General features: G+C 41.7%; 1 protein-coding gene across 2 annotated transcripts in view; it reads right to left on the bottom strand.

Moving 5' to 3' along the window:
* Positions 1 to 230: 230 nt before the first annotated feature.
* Positions 231 to 14,408, bottom strand: part of RCSD1 (RCSD domain containing 1) — an 81,886-nt gene continuing 67,708 nt past the window's right edge. For both annotated transcript variants that reach the window (XM_027868376.1, XM_027868377.1), the window contains 4 exons: positions 12,781 to 12,852; positions 10,888 to 11,091; positions 6,181 to 7,026; positions 231 to 2,079 (listed from right to left, as the gene is read on the bottom strand). In XM_027868376.1, coding sequence (XP_027724177.1) covers positions 2,047 to 2,079; positions 6,181 to 7,026; positions 10,888 to 11,091; positions 12,781 to 12,852 — 1,155 coding nt within the window. In that variant the 3' untranslated portion in view covers positions 231 to 2,046. The remainder of the gene's footprint in view (positions 2,080 to 6,180; positions 7,027 to 10,887; positions 11,092 to 12,780; positions 12,853 to 14,408) is intronic.

Genomic DNA, 14,408 nt, shown 5'->3' with positions numbered 1-14,408 from the left:
AAAATGTATCTGCCTCAGTTGTTAGCGTGAATCAATGGAGGCACAGTGGGAAAGATACAATTGGGGAATAAGGAGAAATACAATCTCAATGTCTCTGACATCAAGCTAGCTTCTTTGGTTTCAGGTTCCCGTTACTTTATTATCTTCATTCCCCATTCCCCATCTTAATTTACAATTCTCAGAAGGAAAGCACAGTTTTCTTTTTATCTGTATATTTTTTATTTCTTCTCTTTTCCTTCCATTTCATTCTGGGTAAAGGAATGGGATAAATCTTTCCCTTTCATCACACACATTCATACATATGCACATGTGTCCGAACTCTTAAACACATGTGTGTATATGCGGTAATACAGTTATGCACACTCTAAAACAGACTGGGTCAGAACATGTCATAGCTGACCCATTGCTTTTTTAATGACAAGGTTATTTTTAAAAATAATGTTAGCCTCGTGCTAACTCTTTCCAGGAATCAGAGAGAAGAGTGACTAGGAAGAGAAAATCAAGGTTCAGGGAGCAACCCCAGACCCTTCAGGCTGGAAGGTCATTTTCCAATATCCAAAGATTTCCAGTGTGAACCCCGCAGAGCCAAGATCCCACTGAATTAGCACTTTGGGAGGCCCCAAAACTCAAGTCAGTCCCAGGAGCAGCCCTGCAAAGTGCAGATTTCTTCTGGCCAATGTCCTTTAGCCCTGGCAGATAATGGAGAGCATTTGAGGTAAGAGGTCAGTCTCTCTGCCTCATACAAACCTCTTGTTAATGCAAAGATATACCCTGTAGAAGTAGGTTCTGGGGAAAGACACTTCTCCATGACAGAGCATGCCTCACTCACTACTTCAAGAAGCTCAATTTGAAATAGTGGCCTTGATGACATTTCCAAAAAGCTATTAAGAATGATTACCTTCACCTAGTACATGTGTATTGAAGACCACAAAGCATCTACTTGGCAATATTTAATATAGCCTAACAGATCTTTTCATTAAGAATTATTTTCTGGAGCAGTAACATTTATCCTCACCTGAACATGTCATGCCAGTAGAGGGCAGGTTTTGTTTTTATAGAGGAAATCGAGGAACAAAGGGTTTGACTTGGCCACACTGAGTTAGGGGGAGGGAGGGGAGGGAAGAGGGAGAGAAGTGAGGAGTGAGGTCCACATATTCTGATTTCCCATCTGGTGCTGAGGACAACCTTCTTTTCCATTGGAGAGCCTACTTTCTCATAACATGGCAGAAAGGGGATGTACCTAGGCGGCCATTGCAGTCATAAGCTAGGAAGACCATTTCCAAAAGGGAAAGCAAGTTCAGGCTCATGGATTAAATATGGTACAGATTGAAAAAAATGTTTCAACACTTAGCTCATCTAGTTTAGTCCTTGAAAAACTGCTTTGGCCATCTCAAAACTGAGTGAGATAAAAGTTTGTCTCAAAAGTCCTGATTTTTTTTTTTTAAGAAAGACTATGTCTTTTATGATTTAGAAGGATTCAGATTATTATTCACACTTAAACCTCCTTTTTTCCTGTATTCCATCCCCTCCCATCCCCAAATTAGTTTTTACTTATATATAAAAACTGTAAGAATTTCAGAGAATTACAAAGGTTACAACTCAGACGTAGGCACATTTGATGGACTACATCAAGAAATGACTTAAGAAAAAAGTGTCCAGAGCTCAGTTGCTTGGGTAGGCAGTCCCCTGAAAGCCCAACCCTGGGTTGACTCCAGGTTAATGATGAGAGGTTTTAAATAGGTTTCTTCTATAAAGTTTGTCAATGAACTTCCTGAACCAAATTTCTGTTGGTGAAAAGCCTTTTACACTGGGATCCTCTCTTCCCCCTCCCCTAAAGAACATTACAGCTTAGAAGCTATGAGGCAACAGTGATCCCTTCTGACTCCAGGCTGATTCCGTATCTTTGGCATTCCTGATATCTCATGAGCTCCTAATGGAGCTTCTCCATTCCCTGCAGGTGCTTTTGCTGCTCCTTCCAGAGAGGTGACTCCAGCAACTTCATCAAGGGTGGACAATAGAGCTCTTTTTTTTTTTTTTTTTTTTTTTTTACATTTTAGCCTCCTGTGCTACGGTACCATCCTGGGGAGAGATGAGAAAAGAAATGAATTAGGAAAAAGGGACTGGGGAAATCTTGCCAATACTTGTATGATTCTCCTAGAATATAAAGTTTAAGTTCCCTTGCTTTCTATTTGTGGCTCTCTCCGCAGTCTGGCACCATCTTGCTTTTTTGTATTATTTCAATTTTTGCGCTACTCTAGTAGGGTGATAAGGCACAAATTCATTTAACTACACTCGATGATTCCTGGTCTCATCATTGTGAGTACTGTCTCCTTCTTCTTTAACCAAAGCTATGACCAAAAAAATGCATCACTTTATTTACTGGTGATGAATTTCTGCAAATTTAGTCAGGCTTGTCCATGAATGACTGAAAGTCTGTTGCAAGGCCCAACAGGTCCTACATATGCTATATTTCAATATTTCTGTGATTCTTTAAGAATCTGTGATTCTGTCTCTTAGAGTCCTGCCTCTTAGAATCCCTAACTTCCTTTAAGTCATACGTAGGTCCCTTCCAGTTGTTAATACTTTTTGCCTCTTGAAATTAATTTATATTTACATAAATATCTATCACAACAGTATAATGTAAGACAGAGAGTCCTTATCTTTGTCTTTGAATGTCTAGTACCTGGCATTATGCTTTGAACATAGAGCAAGGTGCTTCCAGGGAAGAAGAAAAGACGTTCTTTCGGAAACATATTGTGAAGCTGAAATGGCAACTTTGTTCTTTGGTGGTGGGGGTTGGGGTACTTTCTGGCTAACCATCTGCAAGAACCAGGATGTAAGCGCTAACCAAGTAAGCAGGCAACACAAGAAACTACTGAACCTTCCATTGCAGGAACCTAGGGACTTATCTTTCCTTCTATGACAGACTATATTTGGCTGTTTACTTAAAGCAGACCTAAAAAGCAGTATGAGCCAAGACTGGGGCCCTGGAGTTGGAAGCTGTCCCTCGAGAGCCATCTTCCTTTCCATGCTAATATATTTCTTTTCCCTTCTGGTTGGCTACTCACTTTATTTGAGCACCAGTCTTTGGACCCGCTGCTCAGGAAGAACCTCCCTGGACTCGCTAAGAAACTAGGTTAAGATATTCCTTCAACACTTAACGATTGTTGGACTGAGTTGAGTTGGAGCTCATGTCACTCTCCTGTATGTATACTGTATTTTGACCATATTGGACTATTCTTTGCATCCTGATCGCAGGTGGCATTCTCACAGCTCCTTATCTTTGGTCATTGAAATGCCCTTTCTTTCTTTCTTTTCCCATATGTATTTTTATTCAACCTTTTAAGCCTAATTCAAATGGAAGTAGGTACTGTTATTATCCCCATTTTACAATGAAAAAACTGAGGCAGATAGGGTTAAGTGATTTGCCCAGGGTCAAGCAGCTAGTAAGTATCCGAGGCTAGAATGAACTTAGGTCTTCCTGATTCCAGGCCCAGTCCTCTACCCCTTGTGCCCCCTAGGTGATCCTACATGAGCTGTCTTGGGGGCAGGGGAAGGATCTCAGGTCAACCAGAAGTTGCTTGAGGGTAACCGAGATGGACAAAGAGCATCTCAACCAGCCTCATTATTTTGCCTAGGTTTGTGCTGTTTGCATTAGTGCCTCTGGATCAGAGATTTTGAGTTGGAAGGGACTGCTAAGTTCTGCCATGAGAAACCTGGGGTCCAGAGAAGTCCAATGACTTTCACAAAGTCACACAGCTAATAAACAACATAACTGGGATTTGAACCCAGGTTTCCTGATTCCATATTCCTCTCTCTTTGCATCACACAGATATGTGGCCATCCAGGGGATCTTTGAAGAGTCCAGTAAGAATCTCAGGATTGTCGGCTCTGCCTCTGTCCGAGCGTGCAGCTGCCTTGGGAGATACACTACCACAGTGCAGACTGGTGTCTCTCATCTACCTCAAAGTCCATACTGTTGCATTCACTCAACCATGGAGGTATTTATTGAAGTGTTTAGTCAATCACTGTCTGCTCCCTGAGCCTCTAGGCTGGATCTGCTTGGACACTTGTTGAAGAAGTGAGGGAGGAGAAAAGAATAAAGCCTATGCAAATCCAAAACAAATAAGAACCATTCTTCAAGGCCTAGGTCAAGCCCCACATGAAAGTTTTCTTGATCACCTTAGTCTACTATGACTGATCTGGCCTCCTATATCACTCATAGTCTCACTCTCCACTTTGAGCCTCATACACTACCTGGAATTCTTATTGAATTTTTCATAACTGTAAGTCTTGGACTGATCTGTGATTTCATCCTCATAGAGATCTCCAGGTGAAGAAACTCCTTCTTCTGATAAAGATTTGCACCCGTTCTACAATTTATAGACTTAGAATCTGAAATTTATAGACTTAGGGAACTGATAAGTTATGACTTGTCCAAGGTCACATAGTCAGGATGATTCAGACCCAGGTCTGAAGCTGAGTTTTCCGGATTCCAAGGTCAGTTTTCTATCTACTATCCACAGCTGCCCTTGTATATCCCTCATCTCCCAACTGTTCAAATATTTGCCTCATAAAGGTGCTGTAGAAATCTCGGAGCTAATCTCTTGTACTGCAAATTGATCATCAAGAGTGCTTAAGAAATCCAAGAAATCCAGTTAACTTTAGTTAACTAAAGAGTGAACAATGATTTCAGCATGGCATATTTTATAGAACGTCGGAGTTGGAAGGGATCTCAGAGGTCATGTAGGACGGTCCAAATCTGATTCATCAATCTGATCCATAATACCCCTAACCTCTGCTTGAAGAGCACCAATAATGGGAACTTAAAACCCGCCCCCTTACCCAACTCCCCAAGGCAGAGTGTTTCGAAAGCTTTAATAGCTAGAAAGTTTCCCTTAATTTTATGCCAACAATCTGACTACTTATAACTTCTACCTGTAGATACTAGTTCTACCCACCGGGGCCAAGTAGAAAAATTTTGATCTCTTTTCTACATGTTGTTGTTCAGTTGTGTCTGATTCTTCATGACCCCATTTGGGGTTTACTTGGCAAAGATAGTGGTGTGGTGCCACTTCCTTCTCCGGTTCATTTTACAGATAAGGAAACTGAGGCAAACAAGGTTAAGGACTTGCCTAGTGTCACACAGCTAGTGTCTGAGGCTGGCTTTGAACTCGTGAAAATGGGTCTTCCTGATTCCATGCCCAACACTCTATTCACTGTGTTACCTAGCTGGTGGATTTTTCTACGTGGCAGATCTTCAAATACCTGAAGACAGAGGGTGTATTTTCTCTATGTTTTCTCATTTCCAGGCTGTTTTCTTCAAGCAATACTGGGACGGCATGGACTGTGGTCCCTTCATCTTGGTTTCCCTCTTCTGGATACTCTCCTATTTGTTTTGCCCCACCTAAAGTACAGTGCCTGGAACTGGACATAGTGCTCTAGTTATGACCTGATTGGGGCAGGACAGCAGGACCATCTCATCCCTTACTAAAGTTTCAGATAGCCACCTTTACTTTGTAGCCACGGGGAGAGCAAAGAACTTGCACCAAATGGCTTTTCTTCTCATTTTTCCCATGTGCTGTGGTTGGACTTCAAGGCAGTTGGAGCAGGTGCGATTTGAGAAGCCCTAGAAAGTGTTCGTCACTGCCCACTCCACCTCAGCTCCATCTAACATTTTCTTCACTTGTGCCTGGAATCTCATAGAAGTCCTGCTACTGCCTATCAGCCCTAGGTTGTAGATTCTTCTTACTCTTTCCTAATGCTTCCCAAATTGCAAATTCATATGTATTTGGTGGCAGCTAGGTGTATCTGGGTGGCTAGAAGAAAGAAGAGCGTGAGCCCAGGGCAGAACCACCTTGTGATGGCTCTGCTCCATTCTTACAATGCAGACCTAGCGAGTAGGTGTCAAGAGCAGGGAATTTCTGAGGACCAGTTACTTTTCAGGCACCCAGGCGGGATCACTTTTGTGTGGCTAAAAATTCCAGAACCATAGATAAGGGAACAAATGCAAAAGAACCATCTTATCTTGTCCTTGTGATCCATTGGAGAATGACCCATTCCCCACTCTAGCAAGGCACAAGGTTAGAGAGGTTACACAATGAGGCCAGTTACAAATTTATAAAGAAATAGGCATGCAATAAAGAAGTCATGTGATTACTAGCAACACTACCAATTTACCTCCGCACTGCAGGTGGATTGCACAGTTGGGGCTTCATTGGTGGTCTCAGAATCTGTTGCCAGCTGAGAATGCCCCATTCCAGCATTGCTTTCTTGCTCGTGTGTTATTTCTTGGTTGTCTGTGTTCTCAGGAATACCTGCTTTTTGCTCATTCTCTTCTTTGGCTTTTTCTGGCTCAGTGGCATTGTCTCCTTCCTTCTCTTGGGGGGTGTTTTGAGGTCTCTCCTCATTTGTCCCTGTGGCAGTACTCTGTTTCGGTTCCCCATCTTTAGCCCCTGTGTTCTTCTGTCCAGGTTTGCCCTCTTTATCTCCTGTGCTTTTCTCAGATGTTTCCTCCTTCTCTGAAATAGTACCTTCAGTTGTCTTTTCCTTATCCCCTCCAGAAGCCCCCGGAGATGCCTCCTTTACATCTGCCTTTGGGCTCTCACTCGTTTCCTTTTTATTATCTGTGACGCTCTGGTGTGATTCTCCTTCATCATCTTCCACTGTATTCTGCTCTTTCCCCTCTTTATTTTTCACAGCATTCCTCCATGATGTGGTTTCTTCCAAGGCCTTGCTCCTTTCCCCTGGGTTCTCGGTCATACTGCATGATCTCCTTAGCAGAGGCTTTTCATCAGATTCCAGCTTTCTCCTCAGCTCCTTGCCCATTGCCCTGTCACTAGAAAGGGGAGACCCCAAGGCTTTGTTCTTGGGAGTGAACACCTCATTGCTGTCCTCTTCCTTGGCACCATTCTCCTGAGATGATTCAGCTGCCCCCAAATCTCCCAGATCCACCCCACAATCTGACTGAGACCGTCTGAATCTCCTGGAAGGAGGTCTCCTCTTTATTGACCCTCGTGTCCGCACCTGCAAGATGAAACCAACAGAGAAAAGTGTTATGACATCTGATGGTATCCTGGCCAGTCAAAACAGCTTGGATATTGATAACCATCCATCTCTTGCCTTGATCCACCTTCTTCCTCCAGTTCAGTCTTCAATGGAAGTAAAAGGGGGGCATTTCCTTCCATGAAAAGAAGGACAGGCCAGCATTAGCAAGGTCTGAAAAACCCATTGCTTATGGGAGTTCAAAGCAGAGTGGACCAAAGCTACTAAAGCTACCAAAGCTATTGTCCCCTCTGAAAATAATGCAACTGGCCTAATGAAGGCTTCACATGTGTCTGTTAGATCTTGTCAAGGCTATGTGAAATGTGAGTCTAAATTTAGACAGATGGTAGATGTTAGAGACAGATTGTCATAGTGAAGGGTGCACCAGACTTAGAACCAGAATGACCTGGGTTCACATCTTACTAGCTATGTGGACATACTTGAGAGACTTCTCAGGGTCAAAGGCAACTGTCTAAGACAAAATTGCAGAACAATTGCCAATATATTTGTCCTGGTGGAGGGATGAAATCATTACTACCACCACCACTACCTCCACCAAAAAATCCCTACTTTAAACAGCCAGTATGTTTCTAAGCAAGTTGTACATGAACAAAAAATTTCTACCTTTAACTGTATTTTCCCTTTGACATATGCTCAGCTATCAGAGATACCAGTTTTTTTTTTTTATTGTGAATTCATCTTCAAGACTTACATGAACTGATGCAAAGTGAAGTAAGTAGAACTAGGAGAACCTTGGACACAGTAACAGCAATATTGTACAATGAAGAATTGTGAATGACTTAGTTATTCTCAGAAATACAATGATCCAAGACAATTCCAAAGGACTAATAATGAAGCATATCATCCACCTCCAGAGAAAGAACTGATATTGTCCGAATACAGACTGAAGCATGCTATTTTTCACTTTCATTCTTTTTTCTTTTTATTGGAATCTTCTTGTACAAAATGATTATTATGGAAATGTTTTACATGACAGTACATGTATAACCTAGATCTGATTGCTTAACAGCTTAAGGAGGGGAAGGGAAGGGAAAGATAGAATTTGGAACTCAAAATGTTTTTTAATGTGTTAAAAATTGTAATTGGGGAAAAATAAAATACTGTATATTAAAAATAAATTATATATTATATTACATATTAAAATGAATAAATGCAAGTTGAAAAAAATAAAATAGATTAAGCTTTAAAAAAAGAAATCACAATAAAGAGAAAATAAAGGAAATTGTTTAAAATTGTGAATTTATCTTCAATTGGCCAGTACCTCTTAATAGTCTAATTTCTTTGCTGTCCTTGCTGGTTAGTACTTTATGAAACTACAATGGGTCACATTTGTATTGGGCTTTGACATTTCAAAAGTGCTTGCTTTTTAAGAACCCTGAGGTGGTATGGGATCTGATTTGCTTCAAGGATCCTTGATGTAGAATCATATATTTAGAGCTGGAAGTCCACTCAGAGGCTATCTGCTCCAACTTCCTCATTGTGCAGATGAGGAAATGGAGGCCCAGAAACCCAAGTACACTGTTAACAAGTGTCAGAATGGAAAATTGAACTCAGGTCTCTTGAGTGATCCCAGGACTCTACCACCATACCACACCATACCACACAATTATAATCTCTGTAAACAACTACCTAAAAATAGAAGTTCATAGGGCAGCTGGGTGGTACAGTGGATAGACCACCAGCCCTGGAGTCAGGAGGACCTGAGTTCAAATCCAGCCTCAGACATTTACTAGCTGTGTGACCCTGGGTAAGTCACTTAACCCTGATTGCCTCAGTATTCCCCTCCCTCCCCAAAATAGAAGCTCATAATTCATGGTGCAGTATAAAGAAGGATGAATGTAGAATCAAAGGGCCTGAGTTCAATCATTACTTGATCCTGCGCAGCCTGTGTGAGCTTATAGACAAATGACTTTAACTTCTCTGGACTCAGGTTCCTCAAGTGTAAAAATTTGAGGAAGGGGTGAACTAGATAACTTTTAAGGTCCCTTGTATCTCTAAAGCTATCATTCTATTTCAAGAAATTCTGTAGCAAAGCCTTTTGCAAAGGAAATGATTACTTTCCATTTTATGTTTTTATCTATTTTATGTGGTAAGATGTCACCCAGTTGAGTTTTCTTGAGGCAGAATATAGAACACTCCTGCTGTCAAGATCAGTGAATGGTAAGTGGAATTTATCTGTTTAATGAAGACCAGAAAGATTCATCAAACAGTTGTCCTTGCATAAATGACCCTGTCCACTGTAGTGTGGGAAGCTATTCTGTGTGCACAGATTCATCGGAATGTTAGCTGTCATCTTCGGCTTTGGATGTCACTTTATCTACAAAGCTGGAGGCAGTTTTAACTCCGCTCCTCTCCTTTTTTTGGGGGAAGGGGTAGGGAAGGTGGGGAGGGGAGAGGTCTGTGCACCTGCATTCTCTGGCAGTCAAAGGAATGTATAAGGGGATCTTTAGGAGGAAGTAGGAAGTAAAAATTCAAACCCTACTACAGAGAGTTCCGATGGCCTGGCCATGTTCGAATGCCAAAGGTACACTTGCCTAAAAGACTATTTTATGGAGGATTCACACAAGGTAAGCACTCACAATTGTGGTCAGAAGCAATATAAGGGCACTGTCAAGGTCTCTCTTAAGAACTTTGGAATTGAATAGGAATGTATATGTGTAGCCTATATCAGATTGTCTTGGGGAGGGAGGTGGGAAGGAAGGGGGAGAAAAATTTAAAACTCAAAAGTTTATGGAAGTGATTGTTGATAAATCAAAATAAATTAATTTAAATTTTTTTTTAAAAAAAAGTAACATAAAAAAGAACTTTGGAATTGATTGTGTGACATGGGAGACGCTGGCACAGGACCACTCAGCATGGGAGTGCCCTCATCAGAGAAGGTGCTGTGCTGTATGAGCAAAGCAGAATTGAAGTGGCTCAAAAGAAATGCGAGATGTGCATATGTAAAGAATTCACCCCAAATGTTCACATGAGCATTCCGAACTCATATTAGTCTGATCAGCTACAGTTGGATGCATCGTAACTTGACTTTAACATAGTGATGCCATTTTGGTCCTCTTCAAGAACGAAGGACAACCAAACCAGGAAATAAGGAGGAAGAAGGATGAGGTAAGAAGGTAGGATGGAATATATTCTCACTTCAGTCCAAGGCTAGTCATGACACTGGTTTCTCATGCACCTCCAAGTGGTTTTTGTTTTTTTCTAAGTTCAAATTTTCTCTGGATAATAATAGAACTTGCAGACTTTCTGTCCAAATCCAAGCTAAACCAAATGTTCACTTCTCCTTCTTTAAAAATCTTAGTTTTCATTAATATCTTTTGTTTTTACATCGTCTTCCTTTCCAAATAAATCCCTCCCCTCTTCCCTTCCTAGTGAGTCATCCCTTGTAACAAAAAAGAAAAAAAAAGCAATTCAGCAAAACCAATCAACACATCAACCCTGCTTGACTGTATACAATAGTCCATACACATTGTTCAAGGAAGGGAGGGACCTTTTTTTTCTCAGTTCTCCTCCAGCATCCAACTTCATCACTGTAATTGCCCAGCACTAGTTTCATTTGTGCATTCTTTTCATTTGCATTCTTGTAATCATCCGTAGTCATGGTATATATTGTTTTCCTGAAATGTGCTTGTTTCACTTTGCATCAATTTGTATAAATCCACCAATCCTTTTCTAGATTCTTCATGGTCATCATTTCTTCTAAGCACAATAATATTCTTTATATTCATGTTTTGCCATAATTTGTTTAGCCATCCCCCAGCTGATGGCCAAATGGCTACTTTCCCCCAGATTACAAAGCTCTGTTTTGGACTCAAGACATACCTTATTGTAACTAGGTAGATGGCTGCCTTCAGGGGGTTGGTCAAAGCTGACTGGCACTTCTTCTGGTTCAGTGGACCGGGATTTCACACCTGGACTGCTGGGGGTGGAAGGTGGGCTATGAAATGGAGATACAACGGCCTTTAATCCAGGACTTTTAGGTGAAGCGCCTGGCAATAGGGCAGCGGGATCAAAGGCTAAATTGGCCTGTGGAAAGAAAATGAGGAATTTCATTTTAGAGTGGGAAGAGAATCCCTCTCAATCTGCAAATCACCCAGCAGAAGTGGTTACACACAAGTACTATGTCTGCTTCTCATATTACCAACAAGGAATTAAATGCCCGTTGGTTCTCACATGCTCTATTTGCTGTGATTTTTTGCTCCTCTGACTCATGTCCCTGCACATTGGCCGTGGCCTACGAGGGTCCTACCCCATCAAGGTGCCAGGAGGCAGCAGCATGGACCCAGCACATATTGTTTCCTAACAAACACTAAATTATGTCAGTGACTTAAATCAGGGATTGGCATCTACCTACCACTAGGGTATGAGGGGTCTTCATAACTTTAGAGATAGTCATCCTCTTCCTCTCCTTAGTGCCAATTGCTTTATCTTTCCCCGGTCTAAAGGGGCAGGGAAGTGGCAGAGCGGATTGTAGCATAATCCACTTTGAGTCAGGAAGACTTGAATTCAAATCCTGCCTTAGACACTTACTAGCTGCATGAAATAGGGCACTTAACTTTCCTTAGCCTCAGTTTTCTCATCTATAAAATGGGGATAATAATAGCACCTCCTTCCAGGGTTGTTGTGAGGATCAGGTGAAATAACCTATATAAAGGGCTTTGCAAACCTTAAAGCACTTTATAAATGCTAGTTTATTATTATTAGAGTTATGGGCATGGCAACTCTCAGAGCCATCCCTGGACAGGCAAACCACACATTATGTCACCTTTAGTGAAACCTTTATACAGGTGATAACTGATTAAAAGCAATCTTGAAGGTAAAAAGAAATAATTAAAAGGAAAAAAATATAATACAAGAGCAACTGGAATCTGAAGGCTGTGTGAAAAAGAAATGATGTGGGAGTGGGGGAAGGGCACTGTTACTCCAAAGTCAACCCTAGTCCTAAGCCTATAGTCTTGGGGTGTTGGGTTAGGGGGGATTATTTGTTATGAGTATTTCAGGTCGTTTTTATTGGTTTTTTTAAACATCAGCTCCTCTACCATGTGGCAGAGAAGTTCGTTGGACTAATTTTATTCTCCCATGCGGTAAATCTTTCTGAACATCCTTTAACCTTTCTTTTTTGACCAGGACTATGATTTTACTAATACAGAGAACTCTTCAGATTTTCTCTACAGACCAGCAACTACTCCGCAAATCATCGTTTCAGACACTTGCTTAGGGTGCTAGGTGGTTAAGGGACTTGCCCAAGGTCACACAGCCCGTATAGCACAGAGGGATCTAAATCTTTCCAACTTCCCTATCCATTACACTACTCTGCTTCCCTTTAACATCATACCATATAATTGTTGTAGTGTTTGTACACTTGATTTATTTCATTTAGAATACTCACTGCATTATAATAGCCAATGTTACATAGTGCTTTAAGATGTCCAGAAAAGCTTTCTTCTTTGCACCTCCTCACCCTCACTGCACTGTGACGCTGCACCTCACTGCCAGTTTTTCATTGGCCTGGTCCACACTGATACTGACCCTCTCTCCCCTCACGGTGCGGACTTCTTTCATAGCCTCCTTTCAGGATCCACCCCACTCAATAAAACTGAATTGTGGTGCTTGCCCTGTCACAAAAATTGCTAGTTACAGCTTTGGTGGTCGTATAAGAATAAAAAGCAACCTCTGGGTGATGGTAATAGAGTAGGAAATGCAAACTTCACTTACCTGTAGCTTCTCAATCAAAGGAGAGTTTTTCACCTTGATTTTGGGAGGGTGGCCTGCATTGGGTGATGGTTTCTATAAATCAAATAGACCAAAAGAGCACTGTAAGAATGAGGACAGGGAGAATTGCTTCTGGATGGAACCCAAAAGCCAGAGGGGAAATAAGAAGAGAAAAGTGCTGTTGTTTCCATTGCTTTGTTTCAGAAGGCTACCGGCCTCAAGCAGACACGAGTTCAGTCCCCTCATCTCTAGTGAGACCAGCTGGCTCTGAAAATTAAAGAAGGACCTCCCAACAGAGGAGACACTTCTGCCTGGAGGAAAAGGAAAATCTGAGTCTTAGCCCTTCTTTTTCAAAAAAGGTGGGTTAACTAGACTGTAACTAAAAAGGGCAAGGGAAAGAGTCTCTGTGGACACATTACTGAACCCCACCCTTAACAAATTACATTTTGGGAAGATGTATTTATAACACTTTGGTGAAGCCAGGCAATGACATCCTCTAGACAATTCCACACTCTAAAACATTGTGTGTGTGTGTGTGTGTGTGTGTGTGTGTGTGTGTGTGTGTGTGGTTCCCATTTACAAAAGAGGGAATTGAGGTTGAGCTGTGACGCTAATGAAATCCCAGGTCTAGGCCAGGGTCTAGAAAGTATCAAACTGTGTTAGAAAACCACATCTCTTGGCTCCAAATCCAGAGGGAGCTCTTTCTACTAGGCTTTGTAGTCTCTCTGTTGAACACTAATGGTTAGGTTACCTAGTCAAGTTAACAAACACTTAGTAAGCACTTACTACATGCCAAGCATTGTGCTAAGTGCTGGGGATACCAAAAAAAATGCAAAAAGAACGCTGATTTTCCTTCTTTCAATACTGTGCTTTGCTGTCCATCTCCTTGGAGATGGTTGGTTTTCAGCACTTATTTAGAAGGCACTGAAGGCCTACCCATGGAATAAGTGGACAGAAGCAACCAAAGATGGCATGCCCCTTGTTCTATTTCCCCTTTTGGTCCTTGATACCCAATGGCCATGCAATAAACATTGCTGAGTAAGGGAATAACTAAGAAAACACACAGACACACAGACACACAGACAAAACAAAACAAAACAAAACAAAACAAAAAACCTGTTGAATGGAATTAAATTGAAAAGGAACTAAAACTGAAGATAAGCAGGAACAATGGTGCCCAGAAGCTGGCAGTAGATGGCAGCATTTTCATTCACAAGTTTTTCAACATGTGGCACACACTATAAGACATTGCTAGTGGTGAACAGAGAACAAGGAGGAAAATAGCTTGATAAGAGCATTTTGTGCTAATCCTCGGGAAAGGTGAAACCTGGGAAGGCTTGTAAATGCTTGGCTGCTCAGTGTGGCTCACCAAGGAATAGTAGCAACCAAGTCAACATCACTGACTTCCTCCCTCTCTTCTCTCCTTTCTTTCCTCCCTCCTTCCCTCCTTCCTTCTTTCCTTCCTTCCTTCTTCCTTTCTTTCCTTTCCTTCTTCCTTCTTTTCCTCTCTTCTTCCCTCCTTCCTTCCTTTTCTCCTTCCTTCCTCTCCTCCCTTCTTCCTCCCTCCCTCTCTCTCTCCCTCCCTTCCTTTCTTCCTTCCCTCTTCCCTTTCTTCCTTTTCTCCCTTCCTG

This window comes from Vombatus ursinus, unplaced genomic scaffold (assembly GCF_900497805.2).
Source record: "Vombatus ursinus unplaced genomic scaffold, bare-nosed wombat genome assembly UNPS02014789.1, whole genome shotgun sequence".
NCBI lineage: Eukaryota > Metazoa > Chordata > Mammalia > Diprotodontia > Vombatidae > Vombatus > Vombatus ursinus.
The sequence above is the reverse complement of the archived record's forward strand: the minus strand, read 5'-3'. Positions and strand labels throughout refer to the sequence as shown.